Source organism: Anas platyrhynchos, chromosome 5 (assembly GCF_047663525.1).
Source record: "Anas platyrhynchos isolate ZD024472 breed Pekin duck chromosome 5, IASCAAS_PekinDuck_T2T, whole genome shotgun sequence".
Taxonomy (NCBI): domain Eukaryota; kingdom Metazoa; phylum Chordata; class Aves; order Anseriformes; family Anatidae; genus Anas; species Anas platyrhynchos.
In genome coordinates this window covers 34,290,005-34,317,641 of record NC_092591.1, presented here as the reverse complement: position 1 = coordinate 34,317,641, position 27,637 = coordinate 34,290,005, and the positions used below count along the sequence as shown (strand labels likewise).

The 27,637-nt window shown below is 39.3% G+C and overlaps 2 protein-coding genes across 8 annotated transcripts in view; both read left to right on the top strand.

Moving 5' to 3' along the window:
• LOC101792932 (cytosolic phospholipase A2 epsilon) overlaps positions 1–10,700 on the top strand; it is a 29,479-nt gene extending 18,779 nt beyond the window's left edge. For 4 of the 5 annotated variants that reach the window (XM_021279172.4, XM_072038776.1, XM_005030433.6 and 1 more), the window contains 10 exons: positions 427–562; positions 2,424–2,560; positions 3,018–3,240; positions 3,786–3,900; positions 4,391–4,528; positions 6,515–6,622; positions 7,672–7,866; positions 8,354–8,520; positions 9,665–9,851; positions 10,036–10,700. In XM_021279172.4, coding sequence (XP_021134847.1) covers positions 427–562; positions 2,424–2,560; positions 3,018–3,240; positions 3,786–3,900; positions 4,391–4,528; positions 6,515–6,622; positions 7,672–7,866; positions 8,354–8,520; positions 9,665–9,851; positions 10,036–10,244 — 1,615 coding nt within the window. In that variant the 3' untranslated portion in view covers positions 10,245–10,700. Of the gene's footprint in view, positions 1–426; positions 563–2,423; positions 2,561–3,017; positions 3,241–3,785; positions 3,901–4,390; positions 4,529–6,514; positions 6,623–7,671; positions 7,867–8,353; positions 8,547–9,664; positions 9,852–10,035 lie in introns of those variants that run through there. The other variant, XM_005030434.6, reaches the window with a different exon arrangement.
• Positions 10,701–15,486: 4,786 nt separating this feature from the next.
• LOC101794571 (cytosolic phospholipase A2 epsilon) overlaps positions 15,487–27,637 on the top strand; it is a 37,673-nt gene continuing 25,522 nt past the window's right edge. The window contains exons 1-3 of one of the 3 annotated variants that reach the window (XM_027459501.3): positions 15,487–15,505; positions 18,596–18,708; positions 20,062–20,187. In XM_027459501.3, the coding sequence (XP_027315302.1) occupies positions 18,613–18,708; positions 20,062–20,187 (222 nt within the window). In that variant the 5' untranslated portion in view covers positions 15,487–15,505; positions 18,596–18,612. Of the gene's footprint in view, positions 15,506–16,050; positions 16,205–18,280; positions 18,425–18,595; positions 18,709–20,061; positions 20,188–27,637 lie in introns of those variants that run through there. The other 2 variants (XM_038180562.2, XM_072038771.1) reach the window with 2 other exon arrangements.

Below are 27,637 nucleotides of genomic sequence, written 5' to 3'. Positions count from 1 at the left end.
TGTGAAAAAAAGATCTTTTCTGAATAAAAAAAATCATGGAGCTACAAGTTTAGAAAAACGTTTGTCTCATTTTCCTCGCTTGTAAAGAGTCCAAGATACTTATGTTTATATAAAAATGAAGGTCTTCAGGCAACAAATTTAAAATATTTCACTGTTTATAGTATCTGTTTATGGACTGCAATATTTATGTTTGACACTTCTTGAAAAGCAGTGCGGGGGAAAAAAAAGCACTATTTCTATTTTTTTCTGTAAGACTTCAAATCCTGGTAACTTAGTCTTTTCTGGTATGCTTTTGTGGGGCCACAATACCATCTTTTTAAAGCATGATTATAAAGTTTGACTTGTAAGCGTAGGTTGAGACCTTAATTGGAAGTGATCATGTACATAGGCTTTTTATATCCTATTTAACTGTGGACTCTGTCTGAGGTCAAGAAACTTAGATGTTCGCTTGGAGTTTGATCTATGTATGGAGGAGAAAAATTTCCTACAGAAACGGAGGAAGTTGGTGGCTTCTGCTCTGAAAAAAGCACTTCATTTAGAACGGGACCTACAAGACCATGAGGTATGAGGAGCACTAATGGGGCTGGACTGTGTTGTGTAACAGAAATGAGTTGTCCGTAGCTGTTTGTATATTGTTCCTTAACCAGCACTGATGTGTTCAGTGCCCCACATATAAACAAGATTTTTTTTTTTTTTTTTTTTCCTGCCTTACTTCTTTTTCATCTGTGAATCCTAGTCCAGGAGAATGATATTTTTATTTTTTTTAGCTGAGCTTTCAATTACCAAGGCCTCAGATAGGGCATTTTATACTGTCAGATTTTGAGTGGATAATACCCAACACTTGAAATGATAAATGACACTGAATAATGGTGGTGTTCCTTATCACCAGCTCTTTCCAATGGTCACCATTTCAGCTGTACTGTTACTCTAACAGCACAATGTTATTCAACATTTTTCTCTCATTTCTCCTACTTGAGATTATTGTGTCTAGAAATTGTGCATCAGTCCGGATAACTAGATCCCATAAACTCCCTTTTGAAGTGCAAAATAAAAGTGAGTCTCAGAGCATAAGAGCCACAGCCCCTTCAGAAACAAATCTGAATTTCAAACTACATTTTCCAGTTGGGAATCCAAGTAAAATAAATTTTCTAGTCTTTCAAAATGTCGATTTGATTTCTTTTTTTTTTCTTTTTTTTTTTTTTTTTTTTTCCCTCTTAGAATGACCTTAGTCTTTTATGGCACTTATTAGAGAAAATTAGGGTGAAAACAAGAGGAGGCAGCAGGCACAAAATAGCTCAGAATTTAGCACTCAGTGAGTTAGGGTTTGCATTTGTTCATGTGCATGCCAGCATGGGGATGGTTGGTGTTTCAGGGAGGGAATATGGCTTGTGATCAGGCACTACAGAAATTAAGAATTTTTCATTCTGAGGGTTTCTTTTCACCTGTGCTTTTCTTTTTGCTCAGAACATCTGTGCCAAAGGCATATTAAGCATGATATGACAGTATGTCTTTGGATGCTATAAAGCACAGAATCATTTAGGCTGGAACACATCTTTAAGATCATCAACATGGTGTCCCTGTACACAAACTCATCACACAGTATACCAGTAGATTATTTGTCATTAGCATATTGGTTTGGGGGGTTGAAGGGTGGGTGGGGAGTCCAAGAATAAGATTTTACTTTTTTTTTTTTTTTTTTTTTTTTTTTTTTTTAGGGGAATTACTTTTAGCTACTAATTTTGGGTTGTCCAACAAGAAAAGGGAATGTTTCCTCATAGTTAAACCCAAATCAGAATAATTTGCTTTGAGCTGAAATGCTCAATTTGGATCAGGTTAAAGAAGCATCACTAAGTATTTCCTTGATGTGATTGCCTGGAAATGTGTATAGGAAATGTCACTTGGCCCCTGTTTTCTCAGTGGATTTTACTTGGAGAAATGTCTTCCTGTATTATAATTTAGTTTTCTATGCAATCAGGCTTTGTGGTTCATCACTGCAATTATAAACTCTAGGTACTGTATGGGAAATATAATCCAGAAATTATATTTGACGTACAAGAGAGGATGAGCTTTTCTGGTTCTCAAAATAGACCCCTCAGGAGATAATGTTACATGAAGGGAAAACAGCCTAAGATTGAAATGCCTTGGAAAAAAAGCTATGAGCTGTTTCAGTAAGCTGGCATGTAAGAATTTAGAAGCCCAGTCCCTTTAGCTGAAAAATGTCAAAACTACCAAACTGTCCATTATTTTCTTTAAATTTCTGTATGAAATACCAACATCTCTTCTTTCTCTCCTCAGTTTGGGGAAAGGGTGAGATGTCAGAATTTCTTGGAGAACAGAAATGCTGTGATTCATTTAGCTGTGACTACATGCGCTCATGAGAACTAAGTTGTTGCTTACCAGCTGCTGTGTTTATGCTTGAACAGGTACCAGTTGTAGCAGTCATGACAACAGGAGGTGGCACCCGGGCACTGACGTCTTTGTTAGGCAACCTGCTGGGTCTTCAGAAGCTGGATCTTTTAGATGCTATTTCATACATCACTGGGTCATCTGGCTCAACATGGTAAGGAGATCCACTCTACAGCTTGCTGTATGAGGTTTATTCTCTTTGTTTTGGTAAAGGAAGGCGTACATTTTTTAGCCTCAAGCTTTTTTATTGTCACATAAGAAAAACATTTTAAAGCATTTTAGTTGTTTTTATCACACCAGATTTTTCAATTTCTACCCCAAATCAACTCTATCTTAAAATCAACTCTGTCTTAATTTCCATCTGCCAAATATTTGACAGTTAACTCAGAGTTTAGTACGTGGATTTAACAAAGTGAAAGAAATTATTTAATCATACATGGTAGATTTCTACAGGTTCTAAATCAAAAAATATTTTCTCATTATAACATACTGTGCCTCAAAAGTGCTTTTGATGAGCCTCAGCTAGTTTGTTTAATGTGGTCCTTAAATCCAAGTCTTGAAAGTGAAAGCATGCATAAAAATGTGATAACATTCTTCCTTCTTTTCCCCAGGACCTTGTCACATTTGTATCAGAGCCCTGACTGGTCACACAAGGATCTCCTTGGACCAATTGGTGAAGTCCGCGGACACATGACCAAATGCAAGCTGAGCTGCTTTTCCCTGGAGAGCTTGAAGTATTATGATCGGGAGCTAAATCTGCGGAAGCAAGAAGGATACCAGATCTCTAGCATTGATTTATGGGGGCTTCTGCTGGAAAAGGCATTAAGCAATGGGGTAGCATGTCTGTGTTTTTCATAACAGCTCCTGAATACTGTTGTACAGAAAATGAACCTCCAGGGACAGGTGATAGCATTATCAGGCAGATGATTTATGCCGACTGACAAAGAGCATTTGACCTCACATACCTCTCAACATAAAATTACGAGCCCAAGAGATACTCAGTAGAGCAAGAAACCTGTATCTCCTTATACATGTATCTGTCCATCTAATACTAGTGTCTTGCCTTTGGTTTCTTTTGCTCTGTTCACCCCTGTGAGAACTTAAATAATCCATGTAAAATGGATGCACTTATTGAGAGGAATGACAGCCCACTGTACCACAAAACATCCTGTAGTTCAACTGTAATTAAATAAGCCTTTGTGGGTGTGTAAATGCTTAGATCGTTCTTTGGTTAAAGAAATTGTTTGGACTCAAAATGAATGGAGAGAATAAGAAATTGTAGCTGGCAACAGGCATTTATTTTCCTGTAATCTTGCAAGCCCATACACTGTCACAAGGTTTCTTGGTTTTCTCTTTCTCTTTTTCTGGTCAATTCTCAGAAAAACAACCACAAACTCTCAGATGAGCGACAGGCATTGAATCAGGGTCAGAATCCCCTACCTATCTACATGATCCTCAACATCAAAGATGACTACAGCCTTTCAGAGTTTAAAGGTGATGGCAAAACTGAGCTCTATCTGGACTCAGTGTACCTGTATTATCAGTTACTGCATGCCCTGCAGCCCCTTGAACTACTGAACCACAGCGTTCATAACCAGTTCCTTTTCATCTTCCATTTTTAGACTTTGTGCCCAGGCTCTGAAAGGAACCCAGCTCCTGTGGGATAGGAGAAATCTGGGGGAGGTTCCTTAGAACAGCTAAAGCACTCCCAAATCAGAGCCTTAGCTCTCTCTGCACATGGGGTAACTTAGGCTGACCCCTTTTGATATAAACTTTATTTATGTTTATTTATGAACAAGTTTGGGAAAAATTACTTGAGTGAGTGGCTGAAACTGTCAGAATGATACCATTACCCTCAGGAAGGCCAGACTATGATCGCCTGATAGGGTTTGTCCTGCAGTTGCTTCCCTGCCATTTCAGAGCATTTCCTTCAAGGAAGTATGGGAAGGATTTTGAATTAAATAATAATTTGGTGTCTCTGCAGAATGGGTTGAGTTCACACCTTATGAGGTCGGGTTCTTAAAATATGGTGCCTTCATTCGCGCAGAGGATTTTGGCAGCAAGTTTTTCATGGGTCGCTTGATGAAGAAGCTCCCCGAGTCTCGGATCTGCTTCATGAAAGGTGATGTGCTCTCTTGAGAAACTTTGGATTGTTTAAAGAAGTGCTTAATTTATACAGTCCCTGCATATTGCAACAGTGCTCTGCAACATGCAGGACTGAAATATAATGTAAGACATTTTGTTCTCACCTTTGGGATGCATTCTTTAGGTGAACACTGGAGATAGGCTTTATTAAAAAAAAAAATTAAAAGGAAATTTCAAATAACACTTCTCACTATTGTGTTTCTTATGAATGCTCATGCTTGAAGTTTCAAGGCATGTTCAACAGGTCATCAGCAGAGTTCCACAAGGAAAACATTTATATTTTGAAACTGGAATATTAACACCAAATTTGTCTATAAATGAGACTATAACAAAAGCAATGTTGTTATACTGAAGTTGTTATATAATGTGATAATTCTGAGTAGCATTCCCAAATGTTATTGATATTTTTGCAAGTTTAATAGTATTCTATATTCTTTTAAGTTTTTCTTGCGTGATTAAAGTGGTGAGTTTTGCCATCTTTATTTCAGTAATGTGTGAGTTGCTCCCAGTAAAACATGAAGGACAACTTTGTAGTTTTATGCAATTCTTACTGTTTTTATTTTGTGCAGTGCTAGAATTCTCTACCACACCATTTTGTATGCTAGTTCATGGGAGTGAAGTTGTCTAAGAAGAGTCCTTCTGCTCTTAACTCTGAACAACAGGTGCATTACATGTAAATAAGCATGACACACAACGGGACACCAAGAATACCAGTAAGAAAGGCTTTAGTTATGACTGAAAAGCCCAGTTAAACAACATCATTGTGTTGTATTCCTTATTTGAAGTGCAGAGAAGTTGTGCACCTCAGTGTATGATGCAAAAGGAACCTAGAGTCATATTGGTACTAACATGAGAAAATACCTGGGCATGAGGAAGACTTGTAAGATAGGCAAGTACCAAATCCAGAACCATGAGATGCTGGAGAGTGGGTTAGAGACCCATTTATGTTTTCCCATTTTCATGTGTTCTTCTGTTAAGTACCTTGGGCTGACAACCAGAGATAGGAAATAGATCATGGAGCAATGTGGGACTGTGAAGCCTTCTGAGAATATCTTGCCTCTATTGCAGTTTAGCAACGACAGTGTTATCATCATACCCAAGGTGGCCACATAGCAAGCACACCCTGCACATCCAGTCTGGGTTGAGCTCTGGGTTCTTGCTCCAAGTACCTTAATTAGGCTGGTGACCCTAAAGCTGTAAGTGCATCTTTAGGAAGGATAGAGTAGAGAGTTAGAGCTATGTTGCCACCTAGTGATGCAATGTAAGTGCCCTCTTGGGATACAATGCTGGTAGTTAAGCATGGCAATTTAAGGATAAAAGTGAGGTGTAATTTGCAGGGAGAGGTAATGTCTGAAGTGCAAGGACAAAAGTGAGAAAAGGACTAAGGACAATGGGAATAAGAAGAGGGATGTGAGGTAGATTAGTCTCACTCAACTGGTGTCAAGAGAAAGTGTACAATGGACACTGAAGGTGTGTTGTTTTAGAGGGCTGCTTTGCAGGCCATCCCAAATTGTACTCTAACTACTTGGATCCTGGCTGTTCAGGAGCAAACTCTAAATCTTTAATTCTGTATACAGTTGTATATGACATATTTTATAGACCAGACTCTTACTTTATGTGAAATGGCATGGTTTTACTTTCTGAGAGATGCTTATAGGACAGGAATATGCAGGCTAGAAAAAGGTGGCTTGCAAAACATTGGCAATAACTGTATGTGACAATGAATTATGGTGGCTGAAGGCCTGGAACAATGTTTAAAACCATGTAGGTTCCTCTGGAGGGCAAACTGTGAGTTGCTATAAAAGAACTTAATATCATTTTTGGTTAGAGTTCAGAAACCTTGTGGCATTTTGAAACTCCTTGCAAGAGCTGAAGTTATGTTTTAAAGCCTGTGGAAAAAGCAAAGGGATATTTTCCATTTAAGTATTTCTAATGAGTTCCCCTTTTCTCTATCACTGCACAGGCCTGTGGAGCAATGTATTTTCATACAACCTCTTGGATGCCTGGCATTCATCAGATCCTTCAGAAAGGTGCTCACTGAGGTGCACCCAACACAGGGCTGTTGATGTTGGTTGGTTATACTTATTTTTCTACTTTATCTGTTGCTTTACAAATATATAAATGAATATAACATCCAGATACATATAGGAAATCTCTTAATGAAAGCTTTGTAAAGCTTAAAGGTGTTTTTTTGTTTGTTTGTTTGTTTGTTTGTTTTATTTTGTTTTGGTTTTTTGTCCCCTGGGGACCACTATCTACTTGAATTTACTCTCTAATGTCTGCATTAATCCATAGCAATGTTATTTACATTGGTCACGCTTGCACTGAATCTGTAAGTGTTGATTTGCTACCAAATATAAAACTACCAAAGTTTTAAGCAGATAATCTTTGCCAGGGGCCTTTCAGGAAACCTGCATGTTGAAACAAACTCAGTGCTGTGTTCTCTGTCTGCCTTGTCAGATCACACCTTTTTTGTCTGTTCTTGTTGTTAAAGACATATCAGTTATGTGGAACTCTGTGTCCTATTTAGAGGTGTTGTCTGTATTCCCTGTGTTCAAATATGATTGATGAGTCTGGTTCACATACTTTTCATCACTTTCTCCAGGGAAGTGTTGCAGAACCCTTCCCCCAGTAAATGCCACAGATGATAGAAAGTCATTGGCCTTCATTCCCAATCTGATAAGGTGTCATTTAGCACAATCCTTTTTTTCTGCTCTTTTCCAGGTGTCTAAATCTTCTGACAGCATTTTTTTTTTCAAAGCCAGTTTGGACTAGCTTTGAAAGAAACTGGCCTGGATTCTTAGCCTCTATTGATTTTCACAGAGGGAACCCACCTATGACTTCTATCAAACAATAGATCACTTTTTTCCAGCTTTAAGAAGTTTGTTTCTGTTCTCATTATTATATTTTTTTAATGGAATATACTTTACTGAACATTGTTTTTTTTTTTATTCCTATTCTGATATTTATTTGATTCTATGTTACCAAGTCTTACAAGGATCGTCTATACTTTAGCTGGTATTATAGTATACTATAGTTATATAATTAGTTTATTACAATTTTAAGTATTGCAAAGAATGCTATCAAAACAATAACTTGTTTATCTCCTCTACCTATCAGAAGGAGACGAGCCTTCTCTACCAGCCAGGAACCATGAGCTGGAGACTTACTTAGTCACTCCTGAATGTGGTATCATGGGCATTGTTCGGGAGGTCCTGTCTGAGCGAGTGATGGTTTCAAAGTTCTACAACTTTCTGAAGGGGTTCCAGATGCACAATGAATACCTTCAGAGCAAAAGCTTTCATATATGGAAAGGTAACCATTTCTGAATATTAATTTCTTCTGGTTAGATGGTTGGTATATTTGTTAGTGAAGAGAAGGCAGATGATGAACAGGCTTAATTCTTCACTTTGGAAACAAAAATTTCAAGATAAGTAGTCAAATTTCAAAAGCGAATTTGCAAAACAGCTGTAATTGTGGCACAGCTCTGTTGTTACTAAAATTAAAATGTTTAACAGATACTCCAAGAAGTCCCTTGGTTCTGGGGAAGGGCAGCTACTGCTTGTTGGGGATGAAAAGACAGCTGCAGAAGACATAAAGGAGCTCTGTCTTTTTGTTGTGGATAGATCTTTCTCTTCTGAGTTAAGACAACTTCAGGAGTACAGCAGTGTCTTGGAAAAAGTAATGAGTAGAAGTAATAGAAAAGTTATTTATTTCATTATTATTTCCTCTTTTATTAGCCAAACAGAAAATATATTACTTCTTTGGAGAATCACTCATCATAAGAAATATTTCCTTTTAGATACTGTACTAGAGAATTTCCCCAACCAGCTGACAGAAACAGCAGAGTTCCTGTGCCTTGCAGACACAGCAGGATACATTGATATAAGCTACCCACCACTCATGAGGCCAGAGAGAAAAGTGGATGTTGTCCTACACTTAAATTATTCTTCTGGATCACAGACGTCGGTGCGATGACCACTTTATTCTCCTCAGTAATGACAACTGCCTTTTCACCCTTTTTAAATCCTAAGGAGTCAGAATAATTTATGTAGAAGAAACTGATATTGGGAGAAAAGGATTATTGGTGTACAGCTCCAGTTTTCTAGATATCTGGGTCTCACACTATTGCTAATATACCACAGCCAGTCCCCTAAGAACAGAAGTAGTATCAGTTTTCTAAATCTTTTATTTTAATTAAGCCTGTGATCAGTGAGCATTACCTTCTTATACCTATGTGCTCCTTGAACCTCAATACAGCTGTCTATGTACTCTGTATGGGGTGTTTCTCTGGGACCAGTATTGACCACTGATGAACTCATTTAATTTATTATGATACCTCCTAAAGATATCCACATGCAAATTACAAGTAATTTGTCTCTCTTATACAATAGCTTGATTTTTTTTTCTAAGTCACGGAGAATAATAATTGTCCTTTATTTCAAACAGCAAGCATGACAAAAATAGCTAATGATCTGAACAATAATCCCTGGTACCAGATGGAGATAGGACAGAACTTCCTGAAGACTAAAGTTTTCATAAATGGCAACCAGATTCAGGAATAAAATTCCCATTTTCAGAAGTGACTTTACCCATCCCAAGATTAAGTTAATATTTCAGTCAATATGACATTTGCTCCCAGATGCCTACATCACTTTATATAACTATCTAAGGCATCTAGGACAGTTAGAGGCTTTTAAATATTTCATGACAAATTAACTAAATTTTGTACTTCTGTGAATTGATGTTTTAAAAATATACCACCTTAAATTCCTCTCCATGCTGCTCATTTCAGGATTTTCTCCAGTAAGGGGCATGTTTCTGTGTCCTAAGTGACTGTGACACCCCTACCCCACAGCTATGAACATCTTATTTATCTTGCAAATAAAGGTTGAGAAAGAGGAGGCAGGACAACAATCAGGAGTGCAAGTTGGAGTCTTGAAATCTTGCTCTGTTGATAAACAAAACTTAATTTCTCATGAAAGAGACAAAGATCAGAAGAAACATTGGCAGTGAAAGCTGCTACGTGATCTTTGTTTAGTGCCTTTGATGGATGTGTTGTGCATTGTGAAGAGGGACAGGATTTCTGACCTTTTCCCCTGTCTGAATGCAGCCTTTGGAAGAAGCCTCCAAGTACTTCTTAAAACAGGGAATCCCGTTTCCCAAAATCCACCTGAGTGAAGAGGAAAAGAAAAATCTAAAGGAGTGTTACATTTTTGAAGATGCAGAGACCCCAGAGGCACCAACAGTGGTGTTTTTCCCACTGGTGAATGACACGTTCAGAAAATACAAAGAGCCAGGTAAGCTGTGGAACAGAGCTGGTCCTCCTACCACCCACCCACCCTTCAGTGTCATCAGCTGCCATGGCTCCCATGGGGAGGAACGTGGGTGTCAGGGTAGAGAGGAGCAACATTGGTCCCTACCTGGAGAGGAGGATGTATGACCATCTCTATGTCCTATCAATAACTTTTCTTGATTTGGCAGGTGTGGAGCGTAGCCCTGCTGAGATGGCAGAGGGCAATGTGGATGTTTCCAGCCTTTTTTCCCCATACTGCATAAACAGCTTTACCTACACAGAGGATCAGTTTGACAAGCTGGTGAAACTGACCAGCTACAACATTCAGAACAACAAACATCTGATTCTTCAGGCTTTGAGTTCAGCAATAGAGCAGAAACAGCAACACAAAAAATGAATGCTGTCCTGAGTTCAAAAAGATGCCTATATCAGTTTTTCTTCCCCTGCAGAAGAATCAAGACCTGTTGATGAATGAATATATGGACTTGGGAAAGTACTAAGACTTATTTTAACCTGCAGTTCCTCTCCACTGAGTGGCAATCCTGGATAAACTTATCAAAAAGATTAATGATGATTAAGATCTTTTGCTTTATTTAAGCAGGTCTGCACTGCTTGTGATTTTTTTTTCATGTGTTTATCTATCTATATATATATGCAGTAAATCAAAGGTTAGGCAATATGGGGCTTATTGATGAGTTTTTTGAATGCATGAATGTGGAACAGCAAAATAACTGTCAAAATTTATTGCACTAGTAAAAGTTGTATGTGATGATAAATAAGATACAGTTGTTTAATTTATTGCAAATTCAATGCAATAGAAAAACATGTAATAAAAGTGGACAATGTCAAAGAATATGAGAAAACTATATTTTGTTTTAATGTCAGCCTGAAATTTTATTGCATATAGCATGCAAAGCTAAACATAAAAGATATAGAAAAGCTGAGATTTCATGCGTAAAACTGAAGTTTTCCATACTTCTGAATTTATCAGTTTTATTATGCCACTGATATTTGGGTTTGGAAAATCCTCTGGAAGTGACTGCTCCATACCCTGTAGTGAGTCACGAAGTGCTCTTCTGGTGCATGCGTAAGTACCTGACCTGTGGTTGTGTTTTTCCTTAAATACTTATGGTGTTTAGAATATCCATCTCATCATCTACTTCCCATTAGTTTCAACTGATCTAATAGTATTTCTTGTTATTATGGGATAGGGATTCTGTGAGAATAAAAACATCAAAAACTGAGAAACATTCAGATTTTGTGGTAAGAGGACAAACTAACTGTTTTTCACTGATATCCATGGACAGTTCATGGGTAATTACATAATTTTTTGTTAGTCCTTGAATATATACAAGTAACTGTACTGGGTAGGGCTGGAATGTTAACTATACTGGGTCCAGCTGGAATGTTTAGCTGCCTAGCACAGTAAAACCACCACAGTAACAAAGGTTTTGTGCAACTACTATAAATAGCATAAGGTGATTTGTTGAGATTACTTATTTTGTAGATGGAGACCAAAATAATTATTTGTTTTATGAATTATTTTAATAATGCAAGTACTTGGCAAACCTGTTTAGTTACAACAGAGAAGCTGATCTTACAAAAAAAAAAAAATAAAATAATGCTTATGTCAGTATCAGCTGCACCTTAATTACTTCAAATGTAAATAAAACACAGTAACTTGTCTGTGTCGAAGTAACATGTTAGCACACACAAGAATATGAGTGTTCACCTTGAATAAATGCAATCATAGCCAAAATAGAAGATAAATCCTTAATTCAAAATGAAACAAACTTAGAAAAGGTTGAAAATTTCTCTCTTCTCTTGCTGTCATCTTCTGTCTCTCTCTCTTGCTTCAAGCATTCCTCTATGGCTTTTAGCCCTTGTCTTCTTCATTATCCCATATTCACCTCTGATGACCTCAGCCCCCTTAGGGTTGGTGTGTCCTTGCCTCACACATCCATGCAATTTGCAGCCCTGGTTTAAATCTCCACGGAGCTGCAGTGACTGTTTACATGGTTGTACTCATCAAGGGTTCCTCTCATTGTGATCTCTGCTGCTGAATCACTCAGTCCCTTTCGGCATTGCCTCTCCTCTGTCCTAGCTCTAACTCCCTCTTGGGCTTCCCTGCTTGTCATTATGGCAAATCTATTTGGGGTGACACATATGTTTACTACTTTTCCCACCTGCCTGTCTTCCAGATGGAGTTTTGGGCATCTTCAAAAGCTGCAAATGAGTTCCCTTCCCTGCCTTCCAAGATCTTTACAGATACCTTAAAGGAGGCTGTAGCAAGGTGGGGGTTGGTCTATTCTCCCACGTGCCTGGTGATAGGACGAGGGGGAATGGGCTTAAGTTGTGCCAGTGGAGTTTTAGGTTGGATGTTAGGAAGAACTTCTTTACCGAAAGGGTTGTTAGACATTGGAACAGGCTGCCCAGGGAAGTGGTGGAGTCACCATCCCTGGAAGTCTTTAAAAGATGTTTAGATGTAGAGCTTAGGGATATGGTTTAGTGGAGGACTGGTTAGTGTTAGGTCAGAGGTTGGACTCGATGATCTTGAGGTCTCTTCCAACCTAGAAATTCTGTGATCTTTACTGACACCAAGTTTCAAGAGCCCTGCCTCTCTTTTCCCTTTCCTGCCCTTAACTATAGATCTATTGCTTCCCTTGCTGTGTTTTTGTTTGTTGGTTTGAGTGTGCCACTAGAGCACCCCCTCCTCTGCTCCACCCTACAGGGGCTGAGCCTGTCCCCAGGTGCCCTTCCTACCCACAGGCAGTCTGGTCTGGCCTGCACAATCGCTGCTAGTGGTGCTTCTGGTGTAGGTGAAGATCTTGGATGAGAACTGGATCTTCTTGTCAATCTTCCCTTTGCAATCCTCAAACATCCTTGGCTTGCTTCTTGCAGGTGTACCTCTGCAGCTTGCTCCCCTACCTACAGCCACCTGAGTCCCACAGCGAGGTCCTTGCTGTGACCCTGAAATACCTATGTGTTCTATGTTGTTATGGGCCCTGAAAAAGTTCTCACTTAATCCTTCGTCCTGGGGCCGTGGGGGCCTTCACCCAAATACATGTAACAACCCCACAGGCCATGCTTCTGAGCTGGGGTGTAGGACACCAGACCCCTCTTGTCATCTGCAGTTAAGCCCATTGCACAGCCTTGTCGCCCATGACTCGTGTGTGCTCCCCTGGCATAGCAGGCCTTGTCTTGGCCTGTAAAGTCATGCAGGCCACTGCAAGATGAGCTGAAATATGTGACAAGGCAGCCTGTCTTTATGTGTCCTTCATGGAGAAAGGAGGGAACACAGTCATTTGGGACAGCTGGTTTCTTCCTCTCTGAGGTACTACAATAGTAGCCATGGCTCCAGGTGACTGTTCCTCAGCAGTGGCCTGTTCTGACTCCCATCCAGTCAGCACTCCTGGTCCATCCTTAGTAGAGCTGCTTTATGACTTAGGGGCTGGTTAATTTGCTGCTTGCTTTTTATCATTAAATTTATTAATTAATTGAATGGAATGCTTGCAGAAAGTCCTGGTGGTCAGTTCTTCTTGCGAGCCAGTGCAGGAGCTTTGTGTGGCTTTGTCCTCTGGCATTTTATGTTCTGCTTCGCTGCAAATTGGGTGTGTTTTCTGTGCGCAGCCTCTGGGCTGTACTACAGCATTGAAGGAATGCAGGTGACAGCTACAGATGTGGCATTTAAAAGCACCTTTGGTTTTGCAGGTTGGGAGTGTCCCTTTTTACAGGAAATAGGAGTAATCCCATGAAATCATCCCCTTAAGGCAGGAAACAAACTAGAGGGGGAGATGCTGAAAAAATCCAGGCCTGTGCTGTATTTCAGAGTTAGACACTAATATCATAAACAAGATTTTTCCCTAAATATTTTAAAAGGCAGAAGTCTTGACAGCTGTGGCAATAGGAATTACATACACTAGCACAGCAACCTTCTTGTAATGAATATGTCCTGCATCTTTTCTGTGTCTGGCTTTTCCTTCTTACCTATTCATTATCTGGAGGTAAGTGAAGGTATTAGCATGCAATTGCACCTTTGCCCCAGCCCTTCCGATTATCACAGAGAAGCATCAAGCACTGGGCAGTTCAGGAAGGTGAGTCAGCTTGTAGGAACCTGAGGAAAACAGCAGTGGGATTTCTGAACCCCTTGTGAGGTGTATGAGTACACAGACGGTCCTGTCAGGTGAGCGCTGCTGAGGAAGCAAAATCAAATGGGATTCTCAAGGTACTTGAGCCACTGTGTTGTTTTGTCTGCTGTGGTTGGCAGCACCATTTAATGCTGTTCTGTAACCTATAGAGTAATCAAACACAAAATATAAACTGTCTGAGCAAAGTGAGCAATTTGTTTGTGAGACAACAGGTTGCACCACATAAATGATGGGAAATATTTGCCACAGTGGATGCAAGAGAATGAGGGTGATAGAGCAGGACTCCCTTCTGTGAAACCCTGTGCCAAAACCTGTCCATGTGTAAAACTCTGCTGTATATGTGCAATTACCCATCGTGTTACTAGAGAGAGTGACAATGCTTCAGAGGAGGCCATCAGGATCTCTATTCTAACAGGGTTGGTTTCCTTATACCCCCATCATAGTATACTGGTCCACTGGTAGCAATGGGTGACAGCTGTGTCTTTTATGCCAGTGAACACTTGGACCTTTGAGCTCCTCCTGAAAGGCTGTTCTTTGAAAGCGTCCCATCTAAGCCCATCACACCTTTAGCATTCATAAAGTACTTCCCCAACACCCTCTCCACCTTTCATATCAAAACTCTGTAATGTTTTGTCATGCCTCCAATTTCTTGCTCTTTGGGTTCTGAGGTCTCCTTTCCTTTCAGCCCACCATTTCTTATTGTAATTTCTGTACGTGGTCAGGTGTTTCACTGGGATATTATGGCCTGATCCCTGCTATACTAATGCTTGTAGTGTTTCTGCTGGTTCTAAGTATGACCAAACTCCCATCATTCAGACCTGAAATTGAGGAGTCATGAGAGAAAAAGGAGAAAGAAAACAGATGGGATAAAAGGCAAGGGAGGGAAGACAGGAAGAAGGAAAAAAATATTGAATCCTTTGAATGTAAGTGAAAAAGGGAATTATAGTTATGTGGCATTAGGAGAGAGAAAAGAAAGAAAGAAATATTTTGGAAAGCCAAGAAGTCAGTGAGAAAGGAAATATGGCAGGGAATTGGAGGAAGGGGAAAAAAAAAAGGAAATAAGGAGGAAATGAGGAATGAGAAGGGGATGGAGACAGACATTTTAAAATGGAGATCAAGGTATATCCTTCCTCCTCTTTCTTCAAAGACGTCTTGACAGGCTGTTCCATTAAAAAGCAAAACAACTAGAAAAATGTAATACAGAAAATGTGATGGCATTAAAAACTACTACCGCTGAGATTCTGGCTGCTATGCTGCACAGAGTCCAGATATACAGGCTGTGAGTGCTTGCCAACTTGCAGCTCTCTCTTCTTTTCTTTGCTGTTAATGCACTGGGAAAAGTCAGCCCCTAGCAGTATGACTTTTCCTGCCAGCTGCTGCATTTTGCACTTTCCCCTCTTTCAACTAATAATCTGCAAATTGGTTGTAAATACATTAAATGTGTGCTCCCCTCCTATTTCCTTTCTCCTGATGTGGTAATGGATCATCCTTTGAGGCTGATTACTATCAGGTAGGGAGCTGCAAGTTTCTTCACATAGTATTATGCACTTTTAAATCTTAAGCAATTAATAGTTACTTCTTTAATTTTGCAATTTCTGCTACTCAGCTGGCTGACATCCAAAATTATTTCAACCAGTCTTGAAAGCAAGCCATGCTCCAAATTCCTCCCTGAGCTGTAGTTATTTTGTTTGCTATCTACTTTGTAAATGTATGATGTGGTTTGTTTTTGAGACTTAACTGATGATATAATATTTCAGAGACCAGGATCTGTGGGAGATGGTATGGGCAAAAATTGCATGAAAAGGCCTGTAATTTGATACAGATTGAAGTGTTTTGGTTAAATGTGCAGAAAAGCCTTCTGTAAATTCTTAGTGTGGAACCTCAAAAACTACCTTTCTGGCCATTCTGATCCATGATTGCTGCTGATACAGGAACTGATGGCCACAAACACAAACACACGGCTAGTCTGGGGCATGGGAGGAACTGTCACACCAGTCACACTGCTCTTCTGGAGGTTTCCAGCTCATAAGGAGGTGGCAATCTTGCATGTAGTCTGAAGAAATATGGAGGATGAACCTCCTCCTGAGTCTTCAGAAGACTTTGGAAACCACTCTTCTAGTTTACTCTGTTCCTGGGAAACCTTCTCCAAGTGGGGAAAATGCCCTTGGATCAGTTAACTACAGACATAGAGGACTTTATCACTGTACAGGTAACTACTGAGGACTGTGTGTTTTCATAAAATTTGAGAGACACAAAATGGAGCATAAGTCTCTGCTTCATATAGGCTGCTTTAGGATGTGTGAAAGTGCTAGGTTTTATCCAGTACATCAGTAACTGTAACATGAAAGAAACGTAGTCAAGCATTTAACTTTGAGTGCAGTGATATAAAAAAATCATTGATGATGCCGGTCTCTTTACTCGGAAAATAATATCTCCCAGTATTAGAAATGTCATGCCCTGATGCATGCAAATGCTGATGTATAAGTGTGATGGATATAAAGCACTATACTTTTATAGTATAATCATCATGTCCTAACAGGAATGTATTATAGCATTTTACAACTGTTTGGCTAAAGACTAGTTTCAAAATTAATTTCCCAGAAGATTTCTTCTTACCTGTGTCAAGGGTAAAGATGTAGACAATAGCAGTGCCCTTCTCTCCAATGAGTTTCCTTTCCTCTCCAAATCTTCCTTCACTGATGATACAAGTGATAGTCTAAGACACTGCTCCTCCTATGGGAAGAGGATGTAGCTGAGCCAGAATGCCCATTTGGTTTTGCTCTCCATTTTTTTTGCAGAAGTGTTTATGTGTCTGAGAGCTAAGAGTGCTCACAGCTGGTCTTTTTTGTATTTTCAGCTTTTCAGAATGACCCCAGGTAAGGTATAGCAAGCACTCAAGGCATACTGTAGCATACTGTTTGCTGCCATGACAATTAGAGTTAGATCTCAGGCAGTTTGGTTACCTGGCTTTATCTATCCTCAAATTACTGAAATATGATTTGTAAATGAACAAAATAATTCCACTTGGAGTCTCTGCTCTTCATTCTATAAATTGAGACCGTCCAAATTTGTACAGTCAGATTTTAAATTAAATAACATTAGTTTAGTTGTTAGTGCAGCCTCAGAATTTTCTTCTTTTATTGTGTTCTCTGTGGAGCCAGCCAGGTAGGAGCAGAATAACTTGGTTTCACTGAAGGCCATAGGAATCCTTCCAGATGGTCCTATACGCATATAACTGGGCATTAATTCTACAGACATGGAAGTCTGTATGCAGAATCTGGGTATTCTTATCCACAGGTTTCCTTGCTGAAAGGATTCTGAACTTTCTTAAGATTCATCACCTTTAGAGGGATTTCCAAATGAATATCATCATTTATGCTAATGGTTCTCTGAACTAATCAGCCTTGGGAAAGCTGGCCTGATCTAATAACAAGTATACAAGTATTTTTAGTGTCCTGTGGCAGGTCTTCCAAGGTCAGACAGGTCCTCTTTTCTGGCAAGGCCAAAAAAAAAAAAAAAAAAAGGAATAATTGTTCTCTGCATGCAGCTGCAAGAGTTCTCCAGGATGCAGCTCAGTCTGTGACCTGAGGCCAAAAGATGCTCCTGCACTTTGTGGGCACAGCTATTTTTCATGCTGGAAATGCAGATGCTATGACACAGCCTACTGTTACTGGAGCTGCTAGTTTGTTATTCATTTGTTTTTCTGTGTTTGAAGGTGGTAATTTCCAGTGGGTATGCCTAGAGATGTTCATGTGCTCTTTTGTTCATGCTCTTTAGTTGAATAAAATCTCTGTAAAATAACGCTAAAACACTGGATAGTGTATTACATTCACCTATTTACCTTGATACACTTTTCTATCAGCTGCTGTCTAAAGTTCAGTTGCATTTCTCTGGAAAATGTACAAAAACATAACTCTTACCTGATTTGCACAGTTGTTGCCTATTTCCTTGCTTTTTTTTTTTTTTTTTTTTTTTTGTCTAATTTAAGATACTGCTGGATGCAATAGTCCTGGGTAATGATTGTAGCCATAGGCATTTACCTTGAGATCCTTGCTAACCATTGCAAATGTCCACCACTTTCTCCCTGCTGTTGCAGACAATCAGGGACACCTCCTCCACACTACCTCTACCCTCATCTCTCCTACCTACAGCTCATTTCTGCAAACCAAAGACCTAGTCTTGGCCTTGCTTCCTAAGGGGCAAGAATCAGGGACAGCCCAGGAGGAGCTGGAAGCAGCTGGCTGGTGCAATAAATAGCCTGTTAAGTGGTGGGGTTGACACCTTTGGGGCAGGGGTGGTGGTGGTGACAGCTCCTGTGGGGTGCAGAACTGTGCCTCTTTGCAGGAATGACAAAAGAGTGGCAGTGATGGAGGGATCCAGGGACAAGCACAGGATGTGAAAGGTGCCCTTGCTTTCTGACTTAAGAAAGGTAACACATCCCTTCCAGCTGCTGTTCTTGTCCTGTAGGAGCCTTCCCTAGAGCAGTCATCCTTGGTGCTCCATCATCTCCAGCAATGGGAGGGGAGACCTTTACTTATAGAGATGAGATGGGTGGGGCCTCAGGTCATTTTATAAAATAACTTGTCATTGACTCCTACAGGAGTAAACCCTGCAAACATGTCTCAGGAACTGCTTCCCGTGGATGTGCCCGAATCGTTCTATTATAAGTATCCGGGGAAGACCACGATACCATCAGATACCAAAGCATCGGAGGTAAGATATCAGCTTTAAAAGTTTGTTACAGGCCCAGTTAAGATATATTTGACAGAAAACAAAACCTGCTTTTATGATTGTATTGATATACATGGTATATTGATATACATGGTACTGTGCATACTTGCTGTCTGGTGGGACCAGGTGGCAATGCCTCTGCATGAAGGAGTTTTAAGATGAAACATTTTTTCATGGTGATAGCAATGTGGCGGCAAAAATCATCTTGCCCTCCACTGGAGCCAAAGATTTCAGCTTTACAGGCAAAATTAAAGTCTGCCTATCAAGGAGACAGAAAAATTAGAGAAAGTGGAAAAAAATAACACAGACAGAGACAATGTTCAGGAGAGTGAATTGTCAGTGTAAACCCAGACCCACTTCCAAATAATATAAACAATAAAAATAAATAAAAAATGTTTTCCATGCTTCACATTTTTCAGGAAATAAAAGCTGTTGTGTTCAGTACAGCTTTTTCTTCCAGAATCAGATATAACTCTTATTAAAAACAAAGCATGTGTGCATCAATAACAAAATTTTGATACATTATGATTAACATAAGAACCTCATTTTGTTCTTGTAAAAGAGCTACGGACAGGCTAATGCATGTAGAATGGGAAATTAATTTAATTTCCACATTCCCACTTCGCTCCGTTTCCCATTTTGTTTTTCATGGTTTGTGCCATTTCAAGATTTGCATTTAATTTTAACTGAAGTATGTTACATATTTTTCTCTGTGCTCTTTGTGTAAAGACACGTCCCTTCAGGAAGTACTCTGCAAACAGAAACAAAATATATCTGTAGGAACTGTCTCACAGCGGTGTTTTCCTATGAAGCATTTCAGAAATGGGCACTTTACATTTTAGAAGTATTTTGGGACTTCTGTATCCTGGGGGGGGAGGGGATGAAATATTATATTTAAAATTTTGCAATTACAATATGTCTCAAGAATGAGGTGTGAACCCAGAGTAGACTGATTGGGATTATTTTTTTCATCAATATTTAATGACTCCTGAGAGTGACAGCAGGTTGCCAAAAGATCATATTGAAAGCAAAACAAAACAAAACAAAAAAACTTTTATTCACTGAATAAATTTAAGGACTTTTTGGTTATCTTATGACTGAAACTGCTCCTCCTTCATTGACTTGTTGAAAGTGCACCCCTTTACCCCCTGGATTTTGTGCCCGTGTGCACCAAACCATGTGGTGGTTTGTTCATTATGCTGAGCCCTGTGCCACAGCAGGGTGTAACCAACAGCTGTTCTAATTGGGGTTTAAGCATGAGTTATTGCAAGTAGGAATTAATAATCTATCCTGATAATGCTGTTGTTGTTTTAATGTTATCGTTTATTTCTTCAGGATGAAGACGACTCAGACTTGGACTCGGACTCTTTGGATTCTTTTGATTCTTTTGATCCTTTCAGAGGTAGTAGGCCTCAAGAAGAAAATGAACGAAGTACTGAACCAGGCAAAGGTGATTTCAAGGTATTACGAATAAGAGAACTTTGAACCAAAAAGAGAAGAATGTTTTGTTTTGCTGAAAGGGGAGAAGGCTCAGGCAAATAAATAATGATGGTAGGCGTTTGAGTGGTACAAGAGAAACATCCCTAAATTTATTGTTTGGATGGTTTTATTCCACTTACATTTATGATTTTCAGAGTTTGCTCATTGTATTTCTCTCTTATCTGTTATTAGAACTATGCAGAATATCTGCACACTGTTTTCATCCTTCACTTATTTGTAAAGGAAATCCATCGGTGCACTTTCTTTTTCATCAATGCTTTTCATAACTGAAATGGTCAAAAATAAGTGATCCCTGTTCTGCTGTAATGACTGCAGTGCAACCTCTAATTTAGCAATTTATGGGGAAGTCCTAGATTATCGATCCCTGTCTTTTCACCATGTCTATGCTCCATCAAAAAAACAAACAAACAAACAAACAAAAAAACACAACTGTAATGGGGAATTTTATGAAAAGAGTGATGTTTGAATTTCAATGAGGGTTCTCATTGTGATACTTTGCCATTTGTGCAGTAAATACAGGCATTGTTTCCTATCTGTCAGGATTAGAGGAGTGTAAATGAAGATATGAATCACATATAACAATGTTTTCCAAAGAACTATCTGATTCTGAGCTAGCTAATTTACAGCATTTTGCATTATAATTTATTTAGACACATCATATTGAGACAGAATAAAGCGTAAATAGGAACTTTATCTGAAAGCTAAAGTAATATTGTAAATGAGTAGGCAGGTGAGCTTTGCCATATACTAGATATACATGGAGGTAGTCCTTGTAAAATATAGGCAACAAAAACTTTTAAAGCAAATTCACATTCGCATCCCAAGTTTTTTTATTTCTTTGCATACGCTACATTTTTCAAAGTTTAGCTTTTCTGTTTACCCAGTATTAGGATTTGTATTAAAAAAATAAAATCAGTCATTTAAAGATTTTACTATATTTTCTCAGGATATATATATAGACCAGTTTGGGGTCTTCTGGGATTTAAATCTTGCAAATATTTAACTTACAATCTCTGTTATCTCCAGTCTGTAGGGATACCAAAATTTTGAAACATTCATTAGGTGAAAAATTTTCTAGATAGAAAAAACATAATGAGAAAAAATGAATTGATAAGACTTTAGTACAATGCTTTCTACTTACAACTGATAAGAAACCCAAAGTCATGAAGAGGGAAAGCAGAAAGATTTGAACTGGGCTATAATTACCCGTGATAATTATGCATACAACAGGTAACTTCTTGTCTTCATTTCTTAATCCCACAAAATGATATGCTTGTTTTTGCATTATCTGCTCAGGATATAGGCTTAGATCAAAGACATTTCAGGGTGGTGAAATTTTGAGGAAGCAGATGTGATAGTAGTGGACCAAAAGAAGCATCTTATGTGTATGGGATCATAACCTTGTAGATCACTATACTGCACCTGTTTCTTACAGAAGGATTATTTTTCACATTTCAAAATTCCAAAAAATCATGAAAATCCATTGGTGATGGACAGAGTTGTTGTTATTGCATCTGGTTACATGATCACAGTTTTTTCTTCTATGATTAGAACATAGTTCTCTATCCAATGTGCTTGTATGATTATCATTTCATTATTGCAGCATATCATGTGTTTGCATGAAGGACACATCACATGGTCTTATGTAAATGTTATGCTCCAATGTAAGTATTTCATCACTGGAAGACTTAAATGAAGGTTGATGGCTGCTAAGAGGAGTGAACTGTTAAAAATATCTATTACAGCATATTCCAGCAAATGCATGTGCCTTTACGCCAACATGTTGATTTTTATCTGCATTAAGAAATATATATTATACAGGCTTTGACTGGTACTTTGCTCTATGCTAAAGCTGCAGTCAGGATCAGATATGGCGTTGCAGGCATCAGTGCTTATATTAAAATATTTAAGGATTGCAGTAGGTTTCATACAACAATTCATGTGGAGGAAGGGAAGTGAAATAATGGATATATAGTTCTGAATACAACATGAGACATGTCCTAAAGAGGTTAAGATATCTCATACTTTCAGTGAATGGTACTTCATTTCACTGCCAGGCAAGGACTCCTTGTTCTTTTAGGGTTTATGCTGCTGTGAGAACAGCAGCACTTTACCAGAAGAGGGACAGGTTAAACTCTTCATCCCTGTGCAAAGCAGGAACCCTGGCTTCCACTGGGTTTTGGAGCTGGAAGCAGCTCCTAAGATCATGGGAAAAGTGGGAAGCTTCTTCCCTGCCTCTTACACAGGCTAGACTTAGTTATGAGAAGCAGCAGCACGTGCTGTCACTGAGCTTGGAGTGAATCAGGATCTGAAGCAGGCATGAGATCCCTGCTGCTGAAATGATACACTTCAGCATGCCTTCTGCTTCAAAAATAAGACAAAGGAAGCCACTTCCAATTAGCTCTTAGCTTTGAAATAAGGTCTATCTTTGACATTGAAAATGTAAAACATGTCTGCCTGAGACAGACCTCTAGATTCCCCTGACAATCAGTAGTCATACACAGAGATTTTTCAGAGGGTGATGCATGTCCTGTGGTAATGTCTGCCTTAGGATGAGACTCCAGAAATGCCTAACAGCTGTCCAGTGTAAACACCTGTTTTAAAGCTATCTGGAATTACATGTGACGAGTCTCAACCCTCTGTCAGATGACCCAGTTAGTGTCTTTCTCTCATGTTTATTCTGGTTATGAAGAGCAAAACAGGACAAAAGAGCTGTGTCTTTTCACTGGTGGCCTATCTTATTCCCCTGGCTAAAATTCTACATGTGGAAATAATTTTGTATGTGTAGTTGAGTGTTTTATGTTTTCAAATGGAACCACTTTTCAAAATTTGAAGAAATCCAACCGTTGAGTAAGTGGAAATACTAAAGATGGAGAATGATTTTAAGAGTACTGATGTATCAATTAGCTTGAGTTGTCAGTAAAATAGTAAACCTCCTCAGAAGCTGGGGTCACAGTGTACTGACATGTTGTGCTGAACAGTATTTGAAATCCTGTTTTTTTTTTGGAATTATATTTTTAAGCACAGCAACATGTGTGCACTCTTATTCCTTGGAAGTATTCAGAAGCCCATGAAGGATATGTGTATGAGGAAGTAATGATCTAAAGGACGTAATTCCTGTGGCCAAGTCTACACCTGTCCTGCTTCTGCAGGCACAGGTGAATTTTCCCTGTTGACACCAGTATTATCATGGCTGTATGCATGAAAGGAGTGTTTCTGTCTGGCCGTGAGGGTGTTTGATTCCAACAACATCCAACCAAGACTTCTGTTGAAAAGGAAGTCTGATTAGAAGTTATGTTCCTAAAACATGCAACAAGCAACTTGTGAAAAACAGCCTGTGGCAGCTGTATTGCTGGCATCTGTCCCCTCGGCACTCCCCAGGCCCCTGTGCAGCCACAACGCCAGTGTCTGGAGGAGGCGAAAGAAGGAAGCAATTAGAGCAACTGCTTTTCCGGTGTGGAGCCTGGGTTCCTCAAGAATGAGGAAGAACTTCAGAGACATCACCAAAACCAGCAGCCAGCCATGCTTAACCCAGGCAGCACGCCATGGTGAGCTCCCCTGTCATATCCCATGGCAGTGGTTGGTGGGGTCTGGCTTGACTGAGTGCGTGCACAACCTGAAGAACCCCAAATAGGCCTATAGACATACCCCACAGAAACCTGCGGATACACACTAAGAGACCTGATTCACAGATAGCTCAACATGGGCACTTCTTCACAGAGCACCAACTCTAGATGCACTGTCAGCAGAACAGTATCTTAGTTCCTTTGATTTGGTCCCTGGCTGCCATCTAGTTAAATTAGCAGCCAGAGATGAAGAAAGGAGTGCCCTGGTGGCATCCTGTGCATGATTTCATCTCAGCAGAATGTTTCTCTGGGCCAGGATTGCAAGGGGACATTAGTAAAGGCAGGGAAGTTATCTTTGCCAGGAAAGGCTGCTGTGCCAGTAGATGACACAGGAATGGATAGAGGTGTTACTATTGGGTGTGCAGGGAAAATGTGTGGGTGGAGAGGAAGCTCTTTTCATGGTTTTCATAGATAACATTTTTTTTTCAGCTTGATATGTAGAAGTGGCCTTTTTCAACTGTTGTAGAAGTCAATTTATTTATTTATAAAGGGCAATAATCAAGACTGAGAATGTGTTTTCTGCCCCTTGAATTCAAGAGCAAATTCTCCTCTGGGGTCAGTGATGTTGGATGACTGCTTTTTATTTGGGGCAAGCAGCTACCATATTCTGCTAGCTGATCAAATATCTATGGTAAAACAGGCATCTAACACAGAAAAACAAAATATGCATTGATCTGATGTATATTTGACCATACGTTTATGAAACTGTGAGGCTCGGGTAATCTACAGTAGGCATGGTGGAGTAGTGAATGTCGGTACCGTTAAAATCACAAGCTAGGAAGATGCTGCTAGCAATAGCCCATGTTGGAAGAATCTGTTAGATGAAGAAGTCTAAAGGCTGAAGAAAGGCATGGAGAGAAAAGCAAGTAAAAAAGGTAAAGAAGACTAATCATTCTCTGGTCTCATGGATGCATTAGGAAGAGCTGTCATTTTGGAGCTCCATAGCCAACTGCGATGTGACAGGATGTATTATACAGCTAAAATAGTGGAGTATTTACACCAGTGCTTCTTGAGATGGATGCATGCCACACATACCTACATGTGAATATGAGTGTGACTTTAGAGAGGGCTGGGATAGACATAGGGACACACAAATATGTCAGGAATGTAGACTGCCTGGAATCCCTGGAGTACTCATGACAGAGAAAATTCTGTTTTCAGATTCTTACTAGATTGGATGGGAGAAAGTTGGATCAAGATCATATGGTGCAATCATATGGTGCAAGAATCCTTTATTTCCACCAACACAGTAACTTGGTGCCAAATTTCATACTATAGTATTCTTTCTTTTGAGAAGTGGTGGAAAACTGGAAGAGAGTCTGCTCTATGTTTGGTGAGGCTGCTGTTTGGAAAATCCCAGTAAAACTTTGTTTTCCTGGGAGTACAAATAAACTAGCAGTGTAAGCTTTGCTTATGCACTGGCATCCCAGCATGCTACATTGTTTGCCTTTCTGTTATATGAATAGGTACATAAAACACAATTTGGGAAACACTGAAATGAAGACAGGCCAACAGGCTGACAATCAATGAAACAGTCACAGAGTAGCTAAATCAGTCTTGCTTTTCTTGAAAGCTAAACTATGAGGTTACGTTGCTAACTTATGGTTGTCCCAGGCAGGACTCTGCTTGGGGTCTTTCACCATGCAAGGCAATGCTAAAAACCCTTGGTGTGTGGAACAAGGTGACAGAGCAGCAACAATTTTTCGTAAAGAGATCATAGTAAGTTTTAAGTAAACTAGATAACAGAACTTACATCCTTCACTTTATGTATGCGTAGCTGGTATTTTCTTTGTATAATTAGACCCTAAATTATGTTAAGATTGTCACAGTTTAAATACAATTCCTTTGTTTGATAAGTTACTGAAATTAATTAAAATAGCAAATTCTCCAGGGAGCAGTAGAACTAATGAGGTCTGACCACGGGGTGATTTCAGGTCTCCTTGGTTTTGGTACCCCACCAGCAGGTGGTGGGGCTGCCTGGCTGCTTCCTCTCTGTGGGTGGCTGGCTCATAGCATCTGCTTCTCCCACAGTGTGAGTGCAGCAACTGACTTGTACTGCTTCTATGAAGCCACTGATTCTTTGTGAAACTTCAGGATGTCTATTAGCAAAACCCACATGTCTGAGAACCAATTTCCCCATGTCAGATGGGGAACTTTGGCCAAATTTGACATTTGAAAATCATTACATGGGAACCAGGGAACAGGTGATCAGATGGCAGCAACTGAGTAATACATCATTTAAAAAAACAAACAAACAAAACAACAACAAAAAAAAATCAACCAAACCAGTGCACTTCCTGAATGTGTCTTATCTAAAAATCTCAAACTGCTTTGCAAATATGGAATCAATCAGTTCTTACTCAAGCAAGTGAGCCATTTGCTTGAGGAAGTATAACTGGAACTGATCCATGAGCTGGCAGCATCTTGTGCAATCTCTGAACTCTCCTGAGCAAAACTGTTGCATGTGAACAGCTCCATGCTTATGCAGATCCTACCAAACAATGAGTTTCTGCCTTCTAGGGCATATCCTGGCTCCAAGGTGCCCAGACTCGTTCCTAACAGGTGAGTGTGGTGATCCACCTTTGCTAATTACCCAGCTGAGAAGAAGATAAATAACTGGGTGGAGAACTTTGTTAATATAGCTGTACCTTTTTGGAAATTTGAGCCTGTGTAGAGCATGGAGTAGCTCTGAGGACATACCACTCTATCAGTTATCGCTTGCAAATTTGGCAGTTTCTGTTATCTTCCTTGAAACAGAAGGCAGGTGAATTGCTGAGAGTGAATTTCATGAAATAAAAGTACTAAAAAAGGCAGAAAGCAAGGATTTCTTGTGGCACATACAGGAGGGACAGCCAGAACCCTTTTTAAGATCTCAGTGTAACATTTTAACATAACATGATGTGTTATGGAAGACAAGAGAGTTTTAAACACAAGCAGAAAAAGTATTTTGTTGTAACAGAAGAGGGCTAATTGTCTTCCCATCTGAAATTAAAGGTTTTTTTTGTTCTGTTCTATTAAAAAATAAAAATAAAAATTGGCAATAGTATACATATTGTTTTAAGCGAGGTTCTTCCAGCCTCTCTTTATCTGCCTTAACATCTATTTTGTCTGCTTGTTTATAGTCATTCTAGGAAGTTTCTGAAGTGCTATAGAAATAGAAGGATGCTCCTAAATGAGAGGAAATCAGTTTATAAAAATAGCAGTTGTCAAACAGAATGATTTGGAGGGCTCTGCTGTAACAGCTTATGCAGGTGGAAATGTTTCTAGGAGTGTGAGGAAATGACCATGTGTTACAGTAGCAGGAAATGCTGATTTATTTATTGGCTTTGTTAGAGTAGCCTTTTGCAGACAGGGCTGAGCCAGAGACAGCTTTTTGGAATGAGCCAGCAGGAAATCACCTTCCTTAGGAGAAGGAAATCACGTTATCCTCTAATAATAAATAGGAAGAGGTGCCTGCAGTCACAAAATCTGGAGAGACTTGTTTTATAGAAGATTGTGGCAGAGATATTTAAAGGGGCCAGAATAACTTAAGCACTTTCCTTTTTCAGGGTTTTTGAAGGGGGTGTTAATTTTTATTTTTTCCCAAAGGCAACCAGTACCTAACTCTTTAAGCCCTTACATTCTCTGGACATAATTCTCAGTCATTAGTTTATGAGGTACTTTTGATTTAGAAAAGCTCAGCTCAGATTATTGCTCTTTTATTTTTTTGTTCATTTTTTATTGTTGTTGTTTGCTTGTTTTTTTCTTGGAGAGTTGTAATGAGGAAAAAAAAAAAAAGAGAGAGA